The 22,156-nt window shown below is 49.9% G+C and overlaps 2 protein-coding genes across 2 annotated transcripts in view; one reads left to right on the plus strand and one right to left on the minus strand.

Annotated features, from left to right (window-relative positions):
• Window positions 1–1,737: 1,737 nt before the first annotated feature.
• LOC106509041 (uncharacterized) lies at window positions 1,738–21,180 on the minus strand. Its single transcript, XM_085013916.1, has 3 exons — window positions 21,117–21,180; window positions 20,683–21,026; window positions 1,738–6,820 (listed from the first exon to the last, which is right to left on the minus strand). The coding sequence occupies exons 1-3, from the start codon at window positions 21,178–21,180 to the stop codon at window positions 6,704–6,706; spliced, it is 525 nt and encodes a 174-aa protein (XP_084870042.1). The 3' UTR covers window positions 1,738–6,703.
• ALDH1A3 (aldehyde dehydrogenase 1 family member A3) overlaps window positions 21,100–22,156 on the plus strand; it is a 40,044-nt gene continuing 38,987 nt past the window's right edge. Inside the window, exon 1 of the mRNA XM_021098574.2 lies at window positions 21,100–21,277. Coding sequence (XP_020954233.1) covers window positions 21,179–21,277 — 99 coding nt within the window. The 5' untranslated portion in view covers window positions 21,100–21,178. The remainder of the gene's footprint in view (window positions 21,278–22,156) is intronic.

Here is a 22,156-nt window from a genome sequence, read left to right on the forward strand (position 1 = left end):
CTTTTATACTTGGGCCAGATTCCATATGTACTCTTTTTCTCAAAAATCTTTTAAATTATCGACCAAAAAGTAAATAATGGGACTACTTAAGGAAGTCTGCCACCTTTGTGGCCAGCAATTTCCCAACTCACCGTGGCCCTGCTGCCCTCTCTGGGTGCTGCCTCCCCTAGACAACATGTTATCCCTTCCACTTATACCCAGACCTTCGGGGGACCCCAGAAGGAGAACTTTGGGCTCTGGGTTCTAACTAGGCTAGAAGTCTAAAGGAGATAGGAACCCCAAATGCCCCTCCTGAGCAATTTTAGAAATAAAGGGAGATGGAAGTTGATCCAAGACCATCATCCTTACTGACAGCTTTTCGGAACAACCAGTATGATGTCGTTTTTAACGTTTAATATTCCTTCTCTTCCCTCTCCAAATCGTGAAGAGTGAGTTTGGAGGCTCTCTGACTGTCAGAGGCCAGAGCCCCTGGGTCAAGGCCCATGGCCAGGCAAGCCTTGTCCACCCCACGCCTGCCTCATCGCTCCATTTCCTGACCTTCTGCTGGGTTTCCTCTGAGTTTCTGCTCCTGCCTCTCAATTCTAGGTTGGTTGGTTGAAACTTCTGCTGGGAGTTCCACATGTGCTGTCCTCATCCTTGAAGTTTCATTCGTAACTCAAAGGGTTGGTGCATCATTGTTTGTCATTTTTCAGTAGCACAAAGTTGAACCCCAGGCCCAGGGAGCTTATGTACTTAGTATATACTTACCAAGTTAGAGACCCTAACCATCTGTCCACCTCTGTGCAAAGGGGCATCTCCATCTGCCGGGGCTGAGACCTCGGACTCCAGCAGTCTACCCACCTGTGGCTGGGTCAAGGCAGAGGAGTCAGGGAGATTTCATGGACTTAAGTTTTTCCCTTCTTTGTCTCTCTTTTTCCTTTTCACCATGAGATTTTTTAGGGTTTTTTGTTTGTTTGTTTTGTTTTGTTTTATGGCTACGCTTTCGGCATATTGAAGTTCCCGGGCCAGGGGTCGAATTCAAACCAGAGCAGTGACCTACACCATAATCCTTTATATAACCCACTGTGCTGGGCTGGGGATTGAACCCATGCCTCTGCAGCCACCTGAGCTGCTCAGAGTCTTAATGTACTGTGCCACAGTGGGAACTCCAGGAGATTGTTTTGAAAGGTAGACCTTCCTCTCCTCTCACCCTCCTCCTAGTAGGTGATGGTCAGGGACAGATGGAGAGGCCCAGCTACAAGTGAAGAGGGCTGAACTGGGGCCAGATGGATCCTGACAGTTAGCTGGGGTGTTCATGAAGGGGTGTTAAGACATGACTCTAGATTCTTAGACACTCCTCTCATTGAGAGGCAGAGCTTAATTCCCCTCCACTTAAGTGTGGGCTAGACGAACATCTTCATTTTCGTCTAGCAAAATGAAGAAAGCAAAAGTGATGGTGTGTGATGCCAAGACGAGGTCCTGAAGGGCACTGCAGTTTCTTACTTTCCTTTCTTTCTCTCAGATCACTATTTTTAGGAAAAATGAGGTACCACATCACAAATACTCTTGGGCAGCCCAGTAGAAAGACCCATGTGGTAAGGAACTGAGGCCTCCTGCCAACAGCCTTGTAAGGCGCCCTCTTGGCAGCAGACTATCCAACCAGTCAAATCTTCAGATCACACGGCCCTAGCAAACATCTACACTGAATCCTCAGGTGAGACCCTCATCCAGAATCATCCAGTTAAGCTGTTCCCAGACTTCTTAGTAAGGACACATTTATTGCTTTAAGCCAACAGATTTTGGGGTGATCAGTTACATAGCAATAGACAAATACAACAGGAGATGTAGTGTAATAACCAAATATTCCTCTTTCTAACTTCTAGAAACATGACTGGAGGACATATCTCCCCTCTGTGGAAGTTTTAGAAATCTATCTGTAACTTTCTTTGGCTTGTGAAATGTGAGCAAGACTGATGTGGGTCACTGAGGGCACTTTGGGAGCCAAGGCACCGTCATCATCTTTCCCCCTCTACAAACCAATCATCAGCAGTGCCAATAAGGAAACAATGATTCATCAGCTTAGGGCTGTGGGAGATGTGTCACAGAGCTCCTAACCAACTGACCGTGGATGTGTAGCAGAAGAAAAGAATCTTTGTGGGTTTTAAACACTTACATTCTGGGTATTTGTTACTGCAGCGTGACTGGAACTATACTGACTAAAATAGGCAAAGATACACAGGGATCCTCCATCCCCCCCAGCTCCATCTCTTCGGGCAGGAGAAAGCCAACATCTCCATCAAGGTCAGCAGGACTGTACATTTAATGTGGCATCCCCACCAATCACACAGGGACACGCATTCCTCCTGTCTGAGTCTGGCTCAGGAATGGGTTGAGAGGTGGGGTACTGTCACCATGGCTCTGGTTGTTCAAAACCCAGTGGATGGGAGAGGCTTGTCTGAGAGTTAGAGGAGTTGAAGGTGTTAACAGCCTCTGTGATCCAGTTCTGAAAGTCACAAAGTCAACACTGATTGATCCTTTGCTTTCTTTTCCGGAACCATAAAGAATTTGGGGAAAATTACTGTCTGGCCACCCAGAAAACAAAGGCCAGTTAGGATTTATTTTCTTTTCTTTTCTTCTCAGATCCATCCCCAGTTCCCCAAGGAGCCGGTGTGGTTTGGAGCTTCCTCTGCGCCTGTTGTGCTCTTCTCCACACACCCCCTGCCCGGCCCCTCCCAGCCCCCTCAACGGTCCTTCCCTCCTGCCCCCCAGCCCCCCTCTTCTTCCCGTCCTCAGGCTCCAGCCTCCTCGTTAGGAAGTGTTAGAAAGTTGCTGGAGTGCGAAATGAGCCTGTGAAAGCTCGTTGTCCTAATTAAACGTCGACAAGGAGAGTGACAAGAGGCGATGGAGAGGAAACGGGTGCCACGGGGTCTCAGCCCAGACCCAGGCTGGGGAGGCCTTTGTCCTGCAGAACAAAAGCTGCTGTTTGCATGTGTTAAACCCCATCAAACCTCATCAGACCCAGGTGCAAAAACCCATATCCCAAATGCCATCCCGGCTTATGCCACCTTCCTGGAGCACTGACGGGCCCCAGCCATCAGCCCTAATCAGGACAGGGCCCCACATCAAAGCTGCACTCCCTCCACAGACAGCTTCTGCTCTAAGATGCATTGTTGTTCTGATTTCCTACCCTCAGCCCTTGCCTGACGAATTAGGGCACAAAGCCCTCCCCCCCTGTCCCCCCAACCCCCATGGCATGGCTGGGCCCTGCTGGCCTTGTTGTTAATGAGGTAGGGAGGGCGGGTTTGTCCCAGCCTGGGACCCACATAATCACAGAAAGCTGTTGCTTTGGAACAGACCGAGCTGTCCCCGAGTCAATTTCCCTGAAAGCCACGCAGAGCTGAGCTTCCGGGGAGAATTCACAATGCTGTCCATTGTGTCTGCCACTTCCTCTGCACCCTCCCAGCGAGGAAGCAGCTCCTCTCCTGAGCCCCAGGCCTGTGCCAGAGCTGCTTGCCGATGTCCCGCCGCGGTTTTCCAAAACCCCGTGAGAAGCAGTTTCTGGCTGCAGTCATTGTTTCCAGACTGGCCCAGCCGGCTGGGGAGGAGAAGCCAGGCCCAGGAGACGGTCTTCCAGGCCCTGGGAAGAGGCCAGGCTTGCGACACAGGACCCCGGCGTCTCAGGGAGAGCTCGACACGCCCCCCCCCCCCCCCCCCCCGTCTCTGGGCAGAGGCCAAGGTGGCACAAGGCCCAGGAAGAGGCTCCTGAGGGGCCAGGTCCCTGGAGGACCAAGCCCGGATTATCTAGCAAGTCCTCAAACCATGCAGGGCCCCCAAGGACCATCTTCCTGCCTAGACTTCAGGCAGCCATCTGGCCTCTGCCGACCCAGCATCTCTTCCTATCGCCCCGTCCCAAGGACGCAGGCCAGTCCCCAGAAGGGGCTGAGGCTGGGAGAGCCCTTCGGCCTCACCTGTGTCCTCACATTGCCCCCAGCGGGCTGGAAGCCCTGAGGTGGGAGAAGGAGGGTGGGTGCAAGGGGAGAGGGAGTCAGGACCAGGGAGTCATGGGGGAACCAGGACCGGGTATACGTGTTGTGTGGGAACGGGAGGCTGGATGGCAAAAAGGAAGCTCAGGCTCCCCATATTCCTGGCTGTGTATTTGGGGTGGGGGTCCTGCTACATTCATGGAGTCACCAAAAGACTCTGGAAGGCCACCAAGATTCTAGGGTGGTCAAGACTGGGCTCCTCTCTTATCAGCCAGGGAGATCAACACATGAATGACCAAAACAACCCAAGGAGGAGTTTACTGAGGGTTGTTTGGAAGTTCGAAAGGTGTCCGGAATGAGGGGTTTCCGTGGCGGCTTAGTGGTAATGAACCCGACTAGTATCCATGAAGATGTGGGTTCGATCCCTGGCCTCGCTCAGGATCTGGTGTTGCTGTGAGCTGTGATGTAGGTCTCAGACGTGGCTTGGACCCTGTGTTGCTGTGGCTGTGGCTGGCAGCTGTAGCTCTGATTCAACCCCCCCTAGCCTGGGAACTTCCATATGCCACAGGTGTGGCCCTAAAAAGCAAAGAAAAAAAAGAGAGAGAGTTTTTTTAAAAAAAGGTGTCCTGCATGAGGAGGAGTATAGGATGGTTTGGTGGGTGGAGGAAAGAAGCCTTCCTCACAGGGCTGCCCTTATTCTGTGATTGAGTGATTTTTTGCGGAGGGAATGGAACAGAGATGAGGTGACAGCTTTGCAAAAGCATTGCTTTATGAAATGGAGGCAAAAGCATTTGCACTTTCCCTAGTCTCTCCAACCAAGTCCTTGACACCCCTTAGAAAACGGAGAATTTTCTAGTCAGCAGCCAGCCCACCACATCCTTCCACCTCCCACTTCGTAGGCCGGTGCATGCGGTGGGCCCTTGAAAATACTCACTGATCTTGAGGGTGAAGCCACAGTGAGAGGCTGCTGGAAACCCAGAGGGCCCACTTACGCAGATCACTCTTGGACGCTGGCAAGAGTGAAATCACTCGATAGGTATTTTGTCGTGTGTTTCTTTTTAACTCTATTAAAAGGGGGGCGGGGGCTGTGCAAAAAAAACCCAACCCAAGAATACCTTGGCTCAGGCTCAACTAGATGAAACTTTAAAAAATGATTTAATGTTATGTTAGACTGTTGCATATTAAAGCAATGTAATGCCTTCTAAGAGATGAGAGTCAGATCCTGGTAGTGATGACTCTGGCAGGTTTAAAGAGTTAGGACTCACTTCTCCAAGGAACAACAATAAACCTGTCACCCAACATGTCCAGCAGCCTGGACATCTCCTGAAAATATGTAAATACCCTTTGCTTCCCAGTTTATGATGCTACCACCTTCTATTCCCCTTTCTGAGCCGCACATTTTCCAAACAGCAACTCAGCCGGAGATAGGAAGCTCCTGGGAGAAGGGAGTAATCGGGCTGTGTCACGGCCACGGAGCAGGGCTGGGTGAGCACACAATCAAATCGCTTCCCAGTGGCTCCCCGGCCTGGGGTTGCCAGAGGTCTGTGTGTCTCCAGCTGTGGAGGCCTCTCTGTCCAGAGGCCCTCATGGAAGATGGCTGGGCACTCGTCCCAAGGCAGATGTGATGGGAAATCGTGCCCCAGAAGCTGGGATGAGGCCAGGGAGGAGACATGGAGGGACTGGGAAACCTGGCAAGGTAACCATGGGCAGAAACCCGAAAAAGGAAGGCATTCCTACCAGTTCCAGAAAATAGGGCTAACTTAAAGTACACCTTCTTTCTTTGAATTGCCCTTGGCAGGCCCAGCTGTTAAACCAAAACAACAACAACAAAAAGCATGCTTTACATGGTCTGGCCTGTAAATCTACTTGCGCTCCCTCCAGACCCCCCTCCAATGCTGAATTCTATGGGATCAGAACAAAAGGAATTTAGAGTCTTCCTTGCTATGGGGCCAGAGCTCAGGAAGTTGTCATTTTAAAATATTGCTTCATGTACTTATGATGTGAAATAAGCAAACAGGTAGCAGGGTGCCAAGTCCTCTTGGAAGGTACTGAAAATCTTATGGGTGTCACCTCTCTGGCCGTGGCTTTAGAGGGTCTCCTGTGTCCCCTTCTCCTCAGAGGCCACCTCAGCCCGAAAGAGGGAAGCAAAGGTCCATCTCCCCCAGTTTTGTGGGTTCCTCTCTCCCCATCATGTTCCAGGACTTTAGTCCCTCCCCTTCTCTCACCTGCAAGTCTGCTCTGTAGCATGGAAATGCACTCACACCTAAGTGGGAAAGCTGACCCCAGCTCTTAGGATGGAGGGGAAGACACATGTTTTTGCAGGTCTTAAGCTAAAGTAAACTCCTGCAGGGCAGATGAGGGCATTATATTTAGGGGCAAAAGGTCTGTATTGGACTCCAATGAGTTCCTTGAAGGCTCCATGAGATTTCTTACCTCCTGGCTTTATGCAAAGGTTGGTTTTCTGCTTCTGCAAAGCTTTTTGACCTAACAGACTCACCCCTTCTTTCTGCTTAAAAATGTCTCTTCCCCAGGAAGGCCTTCTCTGATTAGGAAGTGGTCCCTGTGGTAGAGGCTGCTAGATGTCAGCCGATACCTATTCTTTTTTCTTCTTGATTAATAGATCCCTACATTGTTGAGGGTAGCAATGGGCCCAGAAAAAAAAGAAAAAAAAATTAAATTTCCCAGGTTTCAGGCATCTTTGGCCAAGGAGATGTAAACATCTTTTGGAGAGGCCTGGTGCTTCAGAAAAGTTCTTCAAAAGAGGGATAATTAAACCTGGAGGCAAGCCTTCTTCTCTGCCTCTCTTCTTGGAACATAGCCGTGAGGACTGGAGCTCCAGCAGCCATCTTGGGACCAACCTAAGGATGGAACGTACAAGCGAAGATGGATGAGCAGGAGAGACAGAGACAGCAGACTCTGTGATGAACTAAATGTGGTCATTGAATGCGGAGCTGTCTTACTAGCTCTTGACTTCCCACCTCTGCATTTCTTTTATGTGAAAATAAACCTTGGGAGTTCCCTAGTGGCCAAGTGGTTAAGGACTCAGCACCATCACTGTTGTGGCTCAGGTTGGATCCCCGGCCCAGGAAATTCCACATGCAATGGACATGATCAAAAAAGGGGAAAGAAAGAAAAGAAACCTCTATTTTCCTCAAGTCACCATGGTTTCCAATCTCCGAATCCAGCAGCTGAATTAAACCTAAATTAGTCCTCCTCTTTCTGCACTTCTCCATATCACGATTCACGCTTGCAATTTCTCATTCTGAGTTTGTCCTCTCCCTGGTCTGTAGGAGAAATCAGCAATGTATGTGTTCTTTTCACTTCTGGAGGCCCAGAGCTTGGCTCCAGCAGCAGCTTTTTAAGTGCTGAATGAGAGGCCCCTGAAATATGGCTCTGCCTGTTGGTGGGCATACTTAGAACCCCTCTCTGTAGAATGAATCAAGCTTCCAGGATATCAGGAGCCCATGAGAGGTCCGTGTTTAGCTAATTAGAGTTCAGAAGAGGGAAAACCACCTATTTATATTTATTTATAAAAATAAAATGGCTATTTTTAAGTACCTGCTATGTGCTAGGCACTATATTAGGGCTTAGCAGAAAATCTTGGATGTCCGAGATGGCACTGGGGCTGGTCCAAGATAACCAGGGCTGGATGTCCAAGATGGCTTCACTTACTTGCCTGACAGTTTAGCAAAGATAGATGGGAGGCAATCAGCACATTGGTCTTATCTCTTTCCTGGGTCTCAGGGCCTCTCCCTCTCTCTGTAGTCTCTCTTCATGGTCTCTCTGAAGGATACTTCTTACATGGTAGCACAGGCCCAAAAGTACAGAAGCAAAGGCTGCCAGACCTTCGTTGAGACTGCAGTTAAAGCAGAGGCGGGACCAGCCCAGAGTTAGCATGGGAAGGACTGCACAAGGACACGAACCCCAGGAGGCACCACTCACAGGAGCCATCTCTGGGGACAAGCTGCTGCTGCAGCACACCCTGAGTAGATGTTACATGTGGGATGGCCCAGGTTAAGATAAGTGAGGGAGTTTTCCCAGGCCCCACACCACTGAGAGGGGGAATGGAACCCAGGGAAGTCCACCTCCAAGACATGCCCTCTCTCTTCTTCTTCACTCAGCCTCTTGCATAAAGGGGTTCCCTGATGGCATGTGCGAGCCAGAGCTCTGCCCAAACACATCTCATCAGGGGCTCAATGCACAGGTTGAGGACAGCTCTCTCATCCAAATTTGGGATCTGACAGCAGGGAGGAGGCTCTGGGGAGAATGTTGCCAAGACAAAAGGTGACTTGAGGGGGGGATGACACATGGAGGGATAGGGTCACCCACACCCCCCTTATCCATAGCCATCGGCTCCCTCTGTCCACTCCACCCCATTCTTTGAAGATTTCTGCCTGTGCATCATTATCACAGATTAAAACATATTCTTATTTGCACGTAACCTACATCACCAGCTCCCTCCTCAGCCTCAAACATCCTGATGGGATCTCTGCAGGTGCAACAGGAGCTAGAGGCCTAGAGGGGTGAGGTATTCAGAATGGGGAGGTGAAAGCACAACCCCAAGGCCAGAAGGAGCCCCGGGAGGGAGGTGCCCACACAGCCTGAGAGTTTCCTTTGTCCAGGCTGCATTGAGTCCGCACAAATGTGTTTTTAAACACACAGTTCCCAGGGAACCGTAGGCCTCGGAGCTCAGCCTTCAGGGTAGGGCAGGAGAAAGAATGTAAAATCAGAGTTATGGCTTAATGAAGTGAACCGTGATGACCGTAAACAGACAGTTTGGGATTTGGTTTGTTATTTTGTACAAGGCAGTACCTTTCAACGGTGACTGGTGTGAGGGTCAAGCTTCAACATTTTCACGTCACCACCAAAAAAGACAGTGATGCCATTGTTACCCTGTACTTTTCCACCTTAAAATGGGATTGGCTTTGTGGGTTGGGAAAGTTACCAGAAATAAGTTCCTTCAATCACGGAGGTTAACACAAAGGAAGTAGCTAGATCATTTGAAAGATGAGAGCGGACAGTACGTAAGTCCTGTTACAGACAACAGTGTGCCAGACCACCTACACTCAAGCTTTCCTTACATGTAATGCCTATAAGAGACAATAAACACAGTACAACTGAAGAAGAAAATGTAAGTTTGCCTGTTAGTTCTTAAATACAGAGTAGAACTCAGGTAGATGTGTGTGACAGATCATGGCTACGTGCTATGTTTTAAGAAAAGCAATAACTGGAGTTCCCTCTGTGGCACAGTGGGTTAAGGACCCAGTGTTGCTGCAGCAGTGGCATAGGTCACAGCTGTGGCTCGGATTCAATCCCTGGCCTGGGAACTCCCATATGCCCTTCCCATATGCCATGGGTGCAGCCAAAAGAAAAAAGAGAAAAAGGAAAAAGAAAAGCAATAACTAAAGAATGTTTTCCCTCTTGAGAACCAACACCCCAAACAGTATGCCCAGTGTGGGCGTGCCAAGCAGCCTGACAATGCAGCTTCTGAGGGCCAGTTCAGAGTGGAGGAGACAGACTGGGTGTGTGGAAGGATGTCTCTCCCTCTCCTTTGGAAGGGGGTTCTGCTCTTAGCTAGGTGCCTTTATTTTGTGTCTCAACACATAGGCAAGACATCACTCTTTTTTTTTTTTTTTTTTTTTTTTTTTTTTTGTCTTTTTGCCATTTCTTGAGCCGCTCCTATGGCATATGGAGGTTCCCAGGCTAGGGGTCGGAATCGGAGCTGTAGCCACTAGCCTACACCAGAGCCACAGCAACGCGGGATCCGAGCCGCGTCTGCAACCTACACCACAGGTCACGGCAACGCTGGATCGTCAACCCACTGAGCAAGGGCAGGGATCGAACCCGCAACCTCATGGTTCCTAGTCGGATTTGTTAACCACTGCGCCACGAAGGGAACTCCAAGACATCACTCTTAATGCCCAAGTCAGGCCTCTTTTCAGCACTTCCAGACCAGCAGCCATTCAAGGACTCCCTGAGGAGTTGCCCACCTTTATTTTTTTATTTTTTGGTGATGCCTGCAGCATGCAGAAATTTCTGGGCTGGAGATCAAACCCACACCACAGCAGTGACAACACAAGATCTTCCACCCCTAGGCCACCAGGGAACTCCAAGAGTTGCCCATCTTTAAAGCACACACTAGAATGCCTTATTAAGGAAATTTGGGAGGCCAGGCAGAAAGGGGAGGTCCAAAGGGTGACCGAGCCAGGCGATACATTGGGCCATGGCTCACCAGCCCCCTTGGCACAAGCATAGTGCACAAAAGCCTCATGCAGACTTGAAAGTTGGGACTCTCTGGTACCTTCAGTTGAGTTGAGTCTATGCTGCCTACTATTAGTTTACCCGAGTTGGGTGACAGCACAGAGGTCCAAGTCTTTAGAGACTTCCTTCTTTATGAAAAACTTCCCTATATCCAGGAGTACCATCTCTTGTCTCTCTAGGATGGCATACTATCTGGAATTGATAAATATTCTGCCTGGACATAGTTTCCCAACTAAACTCCATAGTTTACAAACTCCTTGAGAGCAAAAGCCATATCCTATTTTTCTGTAGTCAGAAAGCTCAGCTCATAAAATGCTTTAACAAACTGTAAAAGCTTTTGGCTTACCAGAAATCCAGTTCACTCAGCATTGACTTCCTACTTGTTACAAGATACAAACCAAGAGGGTGCTTGGACATTTATGCCTGGGCATCCTGGCTTTTTTCATATGGGTGCAAAAGAAAACATCCTTGACTGGGAATTTGCTAGCTCCATAACTATGGACAGACGCTGCCCCTTCGATTCCAGAGCTGATTTGCCTGGGAAAGAAAGAAATAGGTTTTGGAGATCTTTATCGTCTGTACCAGGTCCCCCAAATAGGCTAACCACTAATAATGTTATTTCATCAATTAATGACCCAGGAATGGATAGGAAAATGAGCAGAATTTGTCTTTTTGTTTTGTTTTGTTTTTCTTTTTTTTCTTTTTAAGGCCACGCCTGCAGCATATGGAAGTTCTCAGGCTAGGCATCAAATTGGAGCTGCAGCTGCAGGCCTACACCACAGCCACAGTAACCCCAAATCCGAGCTACATCTGTGACCTATGCAGCCACCTGTGGCAATGCCGGATCCTTAACCCCAATGAGCCACAAGTGGGCGCTCCCAGAGCTTATTTTTATAACTCCAACCCAAGGACTCATTTTAATTTGTTCTAGAAAGAGAGTTGGTCCCGATGCATCCACTGCAGACCTACTTGTTCTAGAAAGAGAGTTGGTCCCGATGCATCCACTGCAGACCTACTTGTTCTAGAAAGAGAGTTGGTCCCGATGCATCCACTGCAGACCTACTAATAAACTGTCCAACTCACAGTTGAGGGTGAACATGCCAAATATATAAACAGCTGTTTGCATTTTGAATATTTGAGGCCTCCAAGCTGGGCTACCAAGCTGTCCATAGTCGATGAAGCCACCTGGTGGCTGGGGTGGGTAACTCAGTAGCTAGGCACAGGTTCTTGCGCCAGGTCCCAGACAATAAAACAACTTGAAAATGTGTGAGAAGTGCTAGAATGATGTAGAGCAGGATGCTGAAAGGGAAGGATAGGGACACTGAGACAGGTTATTCAGGGAGGTTTTTCTGACAGGCAGCATTTGAAACAAGACTCGTGACAGAAGAGGTCACAAAGAGCCATCTGGGCAGAGGCAAGTGCAATCACAAAAGCCTTGAGGTGGAAACAAGATGACCATGTTTTCAGAACAGAAAGGCTGTTCTGAAACCCTGTAGCCAGCACCTCGCCAGTATGCGAGTCATGTTATTTCAATGTTTCTTCCTAATCCAGCCTTTGCTCAGGCATCTCCAACAAACTTTTCTTCCCTTAATCAACCCTCCATTCCATCCCACTGGCAGCAAAACTACCCTGACCTTGGCCAGGGAACGCCCTGAGGAGATCAAGGGTGACCACACACCCAGCCTGGTAGGGCACCCCCCACCTGGGGAGTCCCATTTCGAGAACAGCCCAGGACCTTAGCACACCCATTTTACAGCCTAGGAACCTGAAGGTCACACAGCCAGCAACCGCTGGAGCCAGGACACTCTAAGTCCAGAACAAATATGCAAGCTATGCATTGACTCAACATTCAGTGATATGGGGGTGGAGGGAGGTACCTCCACTTGGCCAGGTAACAGCAGAGAAAAATGGCAGTTTGCCTTCCTTCACAGAGCTCAGTCTGGTAAAGAAGACCAATATCAGATCAATGACTACACAACTAGATGCATAATGAGAGTTTTGTTTCCACAAAATCGTATGTTTATTATCCTGTAGTTACCCCCAGAGTTGGAATATGAACAAGGCTAGAACTGAGGCTCTTACAATGAAGCTGGATGCTGGGTGTCATCTCGCTGCCCTGGCCTCCAACTGGCTGCTTTCCCACCATCCACCATCCACACTGGCCCCTTTGATGTCACCACTTCAGCCATTGTGCTGTCTGGCTTCCCCTGGGGGAGGGGAGTCTCATGTCCCAGTGTGGTCCTCTGAGCCTAGAAATATCCATCCCAGCCGCTCCAATGGGCATAGGACCTAACCGCCAAAGTACCCCAAAAGTCCCCCTACCTTCTCCAAGTCTGTATCCCTTCCCATTAAACCTGCCTTCCTTAAGACCCTGAATCCAATATGGGTTCAAAGAGTAATTGTACTCCAGGAAATGAAAATATAACCCCTTGGTATTATTGCCCTGGTGTTTCTGGGCATTGATCTTGTCAAACAGTATTGATTACAATTCTACAAACCATTCCCCTGAGGACAGCTTGAGGAGCCTCTGAAGTGTGTGGGCTCTTGGCTGGGACAGAGATTGGAATTTCCATGGGCTCATGGCAAAACTTAAAGTTATCTCCACTCTGAAAAGAAACAGAACTAGAAAGAGAAGCATTCGTTCTGACAAGGTAGGCTTCAGGTTGGGGGCATGGGTGGGCGCTTTTCATAAGAGCCCAGATATTGGCCAACAGAGACCAGAGCCTTGTGGCTCTTCTCCTGCCATGATGTGCATTTGGGTTTGCGGTTACCATGCAAATTCAATCTCTGTAGGTCTAGGGCAGAGTCTGAGCAACCACATTTCTAAAAAAACTCCCAGGAGATGCTGATGCTGTCAAGCTAGAAGGGAACTTCTGAGATACTTATGGGTAGCTTGTTACTGGTGCAGAATCCCGAGTGCCCCCCTTCCAGACCTATTAATTGAGTCTGCACTTTAACGACATCCCAGGGGATTCCTGTGCACCACACAATAAGCCAAGGCTGGTTTCTAGGGCTTTTCTGTATGCTGTGCCCACAGCAGACATAGCTAATCAATTACCACTCTGATGATGAATTGAGATCTTTCTCTGTACAGTGACACACGTGCCCTACTCATCATGCCTGACAGTCAGCCTGGGAAAGAAACTTTGTGGTTGGTCTGGCCTGGATGAGAAAGATTAAGAAGAATCAGCCCTAACACATGGCTAACAAAATGAGAGAGAGAGAGAGGAAAAAGTCAGGGCAAAGTCTGGCTTACAGAAGCCCCCAAACCAGAAAGAGTTCTAAAAGGAGCCCAGGAAGTGTCTGCAATGATGAGGTGAAGCAGAAATATATGTGAAGGGGATATGTTGCAGCAGAGTAGGCCTGGAGTCAGCCAGAGAAGGGTCTCTGAGGTCTGGAGTTGCTGCTAGACACCTGTGGCATTGATCAGGGAGAAACCCAGGAAGAAGTTTCCAGAAGGGGTAAGAAATTGCCCACCCGACTCAGAGCTGCTTGGTCAGGACCAAGGGAAGTAGCTCATCTGTCTCCCCAGCAGGGGAGTCTCAGATGGTGTCCACCACCCACCAGGCAGAGACTGCCCCTGTCACATCAGTGATTTCACAGAGGTTTCTGAACCTGCAAGGGGGTTCCCACCATCTCCTTCTGACAAACAAGGAAACATTAAATAAGAAGGCTAGAGGGAGTCCCCATTTTGGCTCAGCATTAACAAACCTGACTAGTATCAATGAGGACTCAGGTTTGATGGATCCCTGGCCCCGAAGAGTGGGTTAAGGATCTGGTGTTGCCATGAGCAATGGTGTAGGTCACAGACACAGCTCAGATCTCACATTGCTGTGGCTGTGATGTAGGCCAGCAATTGCAGCTCCGATTCGACCCTAGCCCAGGAACTTCCATATGCCACAGGTACAGCCCTAAAAAGCGAAAGAAAGAAGGCTAGAAAATGCCTTGGCAGGAATCCTACCCAGACTGTCTGCTCACAAGGCCCATCTCCTAGGCTTATAGATATTTATCTTTTGGCATTAAAAACATCTATTTCTTGAAATCTCTTGGAAAATTTCCATTTGAAGGTGCTTGGCTGTCCTGCCTGTGCAAAGGGCAGGAAGGGATGAGGATTGCGGGGCCCCAAGGTGGGAGTGATGGGTTAGGGCTGAGGGCAGGCAAGACAGGGCTCTTTCAGATCAATGACAAGTTGGTGGCAGGGATGTCTTCCTGTTTCACTGCAGGTGTGCTTGGTGTGTCACATCTGCCCTCTCCTTTATCTCTGTTACCCCCTACCTGGGCAGGAATTGTGACTCTCACTTTCAGAAGAAGAAGCGGAATACTGAAAAGCTCAGGTGACAGTTTCTAGTGCTCCCTGGGCAGAGAGTCACACCCACACATGTTGGCCTCAAAGCCAGAATCCCTTTTAGGCTCACTAAGAAGTGAGTGGTTTTTTATGGGCTGACGTGGGCCCTAATCTCCAGCTCTAGCATTGTGACTATGATACAATTGAAGTCTGGGGCACTCTAGTGTCAATAAACTTTTGCGACACCATTTCTTTGTAAGTTGGGGAATTCCTATTTCTTGCAGTGGAAAAAAAACCTTTAGTGGCAACTTCCCACTTAACTTGGTCCCATCTAGTGGCCATTTGGAAGAGTGCAATGGACTCACTGGACATTGCTAGCAGGTGCAAAGGCTGGCACTTCCTGGGATAAAAGATGGGCTGAAATTCATAATAACAGAATTGTTCATGCAATTTATAAGATGTACATTTAAACCATGGAAAATCTAAAATTCCAGTTTTTTTTCCTAATATTTATTATTAGGTAGCATTGCTGGTGGAAAATACACTTTATCCAACCCATTGTCTTTTAACTGATAAACTATCCTTGATGATAATATATCATATGTAATTCATAGAAATAATATATTTAATATAACTTAAATACCATATATAATACCAGCCCAATGCAGACATTCTCGATAATAAAAAAGTGTTATATATCTGAAAATGCTACAAGTCACTAATTAATCTAATTTCCTGGGAGGGGAGTGGGTGTTTCCCAATCACCATAATGCCGTCTTGAAAAAAAAAAAACAGATAAAAATATACATAAATACCCTTCCCATCTGTCATGCCCCCCACACACTAAGACAAAATGGGCTTTCTAGAGACTTCTGACCCCAGGGGAACCTCAAGAATACTGCCTGAGCCACTTTCACACCACAAACACAAATACAAGAAGGATCCCCCAGCTGTCTCATGAGAACACAGATTTTTATAACCTCTCCCACCCCATCTCCACCCCAGGATTCAAGTCGTGGCAAAAATCCAAAGGAAGATTCTTTGGTAATTGATGCTCCTTTACAGGAAGTCCTGGCTGAAAGGCAGGAGGAAAGTCTTGTTACCGTGGGGCTAGGGTGGGTAAGCCTAGGAATGATTCGTCGAACTAACACACTCAAATTAGTTTTCAAACATTTGGGGTTTGGCAAACTGTATCTTGTTAAGCCCCCTTTCCCGACATTTTTATACCCATGTGAATTTCAAGGGAAATTTAATATGTATGTTTCTGATGCAATTCGGCTTAACTCGGCACAGTTGTTTAGTGAGAGCCATTTTGCATCCAAGAATCTTCCAGAACCCTTTTATAAGCCCCTGAAACAACTTTCTTTCTAACCAGAAAGGGTGTTTTGTCCGGAATAAATAGTTGAACCCAAACCCCCAAATAATTCAAATTTGGTTCAAAACTCAAAATCCACAAATTTTGAAGAGGGTTGGAAAGTTTACAAACAAGTCTTCATGTCACTGAGAAAGTCCGAGGGCGGCACTGAGAACTGTAGAGTGTAATGAGGGAGATGCAGTGATTACACATAGTGACATTTTATGTACTTTAAAACCGCAAGTCAGACTTCTTGCTGCCTGGATCCAGTGCTGGCTGGGCCAAGCATCTTACAGGTCTGGGCGGCCTAGGACTTGTGTGGCCCCATCAGCTTTCTGAGCATTGGTACCTTCCTCAGCTGGAGCGTGCAGCCCCAGCAGCTGCCACCCACAGGCACCAAGAATGGTGGGTTACCTGCCCAGCCCCATGAAGGCCTTTGTACCAAAAGCATTCTCTGCCTTAGATAGGACCTCACCATCCTATTTAGGCAAGTAAAGCTATAGATGAATCTATGATCTAGCTCCATTTATTCCATCCCAGGGTTAGTTTTGTCTTTTTAAAATTTTTTACTATAAACCTGAGCACAAAATGTTCAGAGCATTTGATTAAAGCCAAGAAATTACAGATGGTGATAAGAAGATTTTTTTTTTTAATCTGCTGCTCTTTCTAAACACACATGATATAATCATTCCACTTGAGTTTAGAAGTTTGTTTTTCTAGTCATGGTGATGGGGCACAGTTGAAATAGCCAGCTGTATTACTTAGTATGAAGTTCAGCCACATGAAACAGGAAGCCAAATTAGCAGACTTAAATAAGACAGAGATTTACCCTTTGCTCATATGCACGAAATCCAAGAAAGGAAATCCAGGGCATAAAGCCTAGTTCCAAGGTCATCAAAGGTTTAGGCTCTTCCTATGTGCCTGCTCCAACCTCCTTATCATACAACTTCTATTTTCAGCATTGCTTTATGGTCACAAGATGGCTGCTGGAGCCCCAGTCCTCCAATCTATGTTCCAGGCAGCAGGAAGAAAGAAGAGACTTTCAGCTGACTCAGCCCCAAGCAATGAGCTTCTTTAGAACCAAAACAAAAGACTTTGGTTTATATCTCATTTACCATTCCCATCTGCCAGAGAGGCTGGAAAATAAGTTTAATGAAAGCCTGTAGCTTCCCTTAATAATACAAAGTTCTAAAGGCAAGAAAAAAGAGAAGAATTGGGTGGTCAACCAGCCATCTCTACCCTACTTGCCATGCTCTTTCCTGCCCTTGTCAGAATGCTTAATCATAGCAGTTTCTGGTGGAAGGTGGACCAGGGAGACAGTTCTGGCAGCCATGAACTGTCAGGCTGAGTGCGTGAGGCCTAATCAAGGCCTGATTGACAAAAATACTGATGTGTCTTCTTTGCTTTTAGGTACTTGGATCTCTGCTTCTGCCTGGTCTAAAATTAATTTACCCCAGACCAACCATGTGTGTGTGTGTGTGTGTGTGTGTGTGTGTGTGTGTGTGTGTGTGTGTGTGTGTGTAAGATTGTACCTCAAGGCCAGAAAGGACTAGAAGGACTGAAGGGGTTAGGTGTTGGCTGGCATGTCTTCCCCAGGCCTGAGTGCTCCTGCCTCTGTCATCACAGATGAAAGCTCGCAGGAAAGCAGATTTGTTTGTGTGTTCCCTTAGGACAGGATGCTGTAGTAAGTAGCATGGAACTTAAGTTACAGGGAGCCTAAAAGGCAAGTATTTCCCTATTCAAGTCAAGCTTGGGCAACACTGAACAATTCACGTGAAATGGGACATCCATTGCGTCCACCAGCAGGGAGGTGCGTGCAGCCAAGTCAATCTTCCCTCACCTCAAGGGCATGTATCAGCCCAGTTTATAGCCAAGAAAACTGAGGTGAGATCCCCTGCCCTGAGTCACTGAAGAGCCCAACTTCTTCCCTCCTTCAGAGAGCTACCTTCACCCAAGGAGCCTGGCTCTCCATGAAAGGCTTCCACACACCCAGGTCCTGAACCCTGACCTTGACTCCCAGATGCGGGGCAAAGTGAGTGGCCTGTGGGAGACAGTTTTACAGCTGGCCACTGGCTCTGAGGATACTGGGGCCCTCAGACACCCTCTGGGTACCCCCTAGACAGGCTTAGGTACCAGACTTGAAATGTAAAACAAAGTGAGAGTTCCATTAGTATCATTATCATTGTGGATTACATTTGCTACAGACCTCAACATCTCCCACAAGGTTTATGTGTTTAAAAATGGCATTAGGGCAGGATATCTATAATTTCAATTTTATCTTAGTTTTTATTCATGCTTATTTTTACTGAATGTTCAACAAAACAAGCAAGCCCTCAGCATGAGATGTCTTGGACTCAGATAATCTGAGCTGCCAAGAAACCGAGCAGCAAAGAGCAGCAGCAGTACTAGAGCTAAATACAAAATACAAATATTACTTTTTTTTACAATGAAACTAGTAGAGTGATTGTTGACCAGGGAGATTTCTGCAAGCCAAAGAAACTTGCTAACTTCCCAGAAGAAAAATCTACTAATAGTAATCAATCTCTAGGAAGAAGAGGAAAATGAGGAACTGGCATATATACAGCACTTTACAGCTTATAAAGCACCATTTTCTTGCTTGAGCTTCCCTAAATGAAACTGAAGATCAGAGCAAAGTGTGCAACCTTAAAGCACACTGCTGGAATCCAGGTCAGGGATGTGGTCAGAGAGGCTGGGCCTCTGAAGCTTTAGATATTCAGGCAACCTCCCTGCCACCCAGACATCCAGTGGCTGATTGTGGGAGAAAATGATCCTTCCTCCTTCCCTGGCTCCTGTGGTCACCACCTCTGGGACCAGGACCTAAGAGTTTTGTTGTTTGTTGTTCTTTCTATGACCGCACCCACAGCATAGAGAAGTTCCCAGGCCAGGTATTGAATCCGAGCCACAGCTGTGAATAACACTGCAGCTGCAGCAATGCCAGATCCTTTTACCCATTGCACCAGGCCGGGGATCAAACCCACACCTCCACAGCAACCTGAGTTGCTGCAGTCTGATCCTTAACCCACTGTGCCATAGTGGGAACTCCGGGACCCAAGGGCTTGATTCCTACGCAAGGCAAAGTCCGGAAGGATGCTGCTATCATTTTACACCTGTACCTTTGCTGTGCTCTCTGCTGCCACAGTGACATGGGCTACAGGAGACAGGGACTGCCCTTGGTGAAAAAAGGGTACAGAAGAAGGTAAGAGAAATCCCTCCTCCACACCCTGCACTGTCCACCCACACAAATCCTGGCCCTGGTTCCTCCACTGCAGGTGATGTCTGGGGCAAGTATTTGCATGCCTCTGTTTACTCACCTATAAAATGGGGCGAAGACCATTTTGCCTTCACTGCTCCCACTGAGTGGCAAGACAGGGAAACAGAGGTAATCTGCTGGTCTGGACAAGCCTGGAGCCAGGCTCATCCTCATGATCTGCTCTCTGGCAGCTGTCTGCTACTGCTGAGTACCCTACTCCAATACCAGGTTCCCAGAATCATGTTGGTGGGTGTCAACAGGAGAGTTGCAAGTGAAGTGGTTGGTGTCATTGCATCTAGCCCCCAAGGCCAGACACTGCTGGGCAGGAGGGTCTGCTTCCAGTCTCTGCAGGCCCTACTGAGCCCAGGCACCCAGATGCTGGGGCTCAGGATCCAGGAGGCCCCCCCGCCCCAGGCATGAGACATGAGACATCTGCCCACCTGTTTCTAAGAGAACTAAGTGGGGGCCATGGACCAGCCAGGCAGGATGGGGAGCCAAGGGACTGGCTGGAGCAGCTAAGGAAAGAGACACCATTGCTTTGGGACTCATCTATGTCATTGAGCCTGTCATTGAAGACAGACTCACTGATGTCAGTTAGCCCTAACCCTTTCAGGGGACCCATTATCCCTTTTCCCTTCCTCACCTGGGCAACCTAAGCCACAACAGCGTAGGGTTCTTTCACTCCTAAAAGGCAGGTGGTCTGATGATGGGTTTGCAAAATATCACAACTTTCTCCAGGACACCCAGAAGGGTGAAGGAGAGAAAGACAGAAACTTGTTTGAGGGTCCCCAAAACAAACAGAAGGAACCTCAGGACAGAAAGGAGTGTCCCCATTGCTTGTTGCTCCAGATTACTCACAGAAGGAAATGGACTGAGGGGCTGAGGCTTATGGGGATTAAACCACTGTTTTTGTCCTCCGGGTTCGTGCCCCACATCATTTTCCAGAAACCTGAGGGATCACATGCATGAGCAGCCGCTTCCGCGTCCCAGATAGGACCTGGGGCAAGTCCCTGGAGTTGGTGGAACGTTTGAGAGGAGCTGGAGTGCCCTTGTTTCCTTGGGAAGTTCTGAACTACCTAGGGGACAAGTGCTTCAACTCTTCAAAACAAAGCTGTGAAGATCGTATGTGCTTTCTCCTTTTCTCATTTTGTAAAAAAAAATTGAGGTATAGTGCATGCATTTAAAAACTCAGATCAAATGTATCCAAGGGCCCCGGCTTGGAGGCCTGCTGTGCGCCAGCGAAGGTTAGAAGCCCATCGGCGCTGGGACTGCACTACACGGGGCTGCACTACACGGGGCTGGAAGGGCCAGCTTTTCTTTCCTTCGCCTTCTGCCCCTCAGGTGCTGCTCAGGCCCGGGGGAGACTCCGCGCCCACCCGCCCGCTGTCCCAGCTGGGGCCGACGGCGGGGGCGGTGAGCGCCTGTCCTGCAAGCCGAGTCCTGGCGGCCGGATTCTAGGCCGAAGCACGTGGGCAGCGACGCGGGACCGCCCCGCAGGGTCCGGGATGCCGGGCCCGGCGCAGGATCCCCGGTGGGCGGGCGCGCTTACCAGGAGCGCTGCGCAGCGCGCGGACCAAAGTTGGGCGAGTGCGCAGAGCGGCGGCGGGCAGGGGGCGGCAGGTGCGGCGGAGAGACTCGCCTGACCTCGGGAAGAGAACCGGCGCTGCAGCCGCGCGCCCCCGCTCTCGGCCCCGGCCCCGGCCCGCTGTCGGAGCCAGAGACTTCCGGGGCCCGGCGACGCTTCGGGGAGCTCCTCCAAGGGCAGCCTCCCGGGCGGGAAGCGCAGCGCGGTGGCCGGGCTGGGGGTGGCCGGGCTCCTGCAGAGGCGGCAGGCGGGGTGGGGTGAGCCGGGCCGGCCCCCTCCCCTCCTACCCGCCCTTCCTTCCTCTCGTCCTGCAGCCAATTAGACGGCCCCCTCGGGCGGGAGGCGTGGGGCCTCCATAAAGCGGCGCGGAGCTGTCACCCCGAGAGCAGGCTGCGCACCGCCCAGGCCTGAACCGGCGCGGAAGACACGGGCACTTCGGGCCGGGGAGTGCAGAGAAGCCATGGCCACCACCAACGGGGCCGTGGAGAACGGGCAGCCGGACAGGAAGTCACCCGCCCTGCCGCGCCCGATCCGCAACCTGGAGGTCAAGTTCACCAAGGTGAGGTGGTCACCGGTCCCACCCGACGGCTGCCTGGCTCCCCGCTGGGCTGCCCGGCGGGGGTAGCGGGAACGCGGGACCGGTAGCCCTGCTGTTCCGCTCCGACCGTGCGGGACGGTGGGGGCAGCGCGCCCCCAGCTGAGTTTGCCCCGCGCTCCGGTGACCCGAGCCTCTCCGCCGGGCCAGGCCCTCCTGGAGCAGCGTCCAGCACTGGGCATCCAGGGCAGGAGTCCGCAGCCCGAGCGCGTCCATCGCGCACCCCGAAAGAGACTCCGCGATCTTCCGGGCTCTCGCGCGCTAGGGCTCAGCGCTTTGAGCCTCAAAGCCGCGCGAGGGAGGCTCCGCAGCGCCCGCGCGGCCCCGACGTGCTGCCGGTGCAGGGCCCTCTTTGAAGGTGAATGATGATGCGCAGCCGCCGTGACTTGGGCTTGGTGGTCTCCCCGCAGACTTTGCGGCGTGGTTTCCAGGAATGAAGGGGTCGAGCTTCCGGAGGGTCAGAGGGGGCCTGAAATCGCCAAGAGCGGGTCTGAGAGTTCTGGCTGCCTCCGGAGCTGCAACTGGAAGCGTGAATGTCAGAGGGAGCAGCGCGAGAAAATTCGGGCACCCCCTGTGCTTAGCTCTTACCAGCTTACCAGTAGAGCAGTGGCAAGTAGGAAGGTGCTCACTGATAAAACCGTACTGGAGCCCAGAGGCCCTGTCGTTGGCAGATCACGGTCTCGATCTGGGCCTGGGAAACCGCGGGTGGCAGGGCCCGTTCACGCCGCGAGATCCAGAGGTTCTCTGTCTTTTTTGCACTGCGGGCTGGGAGGCTGGAGCATCGGCAAAGCGGTGAGATCACCTGCCTGGGGCTGAAAGGAAGATGGTGAGGCCAGGAGCCCA

This window comes from Sus scrofa, chromosome 1, assembly GCF_054392235.1.
Source record: "Sus scrofa isolate SSC_HxYL_T2T_F1_AM1 chromosome 1, Sscrofa_HxYL_maternal_Yorkshire_Landrace_v2.0, whole genome shotgun sequence".
Taxonomy (NCBI): domain Eukaryota; kingdom Metazoa; phylum Chordata; class Mammalia; order Artiodactyla; family Suidae; genus Sus; species Sus scrofa.

Bases quoted from the DNA above. Each gene is read 5' to 3' on its own strand.
- LOC106509041 (XM_085013916.1), bottom strand. From the start codon at position 21,180: ATGGCTTCTCTGCACTCCCCGGCCCGAAGTGCCCGTGTCTTCCGCGCC. The intron at 21,027-21,116 runs GTGCGCAGCCTG...AATTGGCTGCAG, and splicing joins CGCCGGTTCAGGCCTGGGCG to GACGAGAGGAAGGAAGGGCG. The intron at 6,821-20,682 runs GTAAGCGCGCCC...TTCCATCCTTAG, and splicing joins CGCGCTGCGCAGCGCTCCTG to GTTGGTCCCAAGATGGCTGC.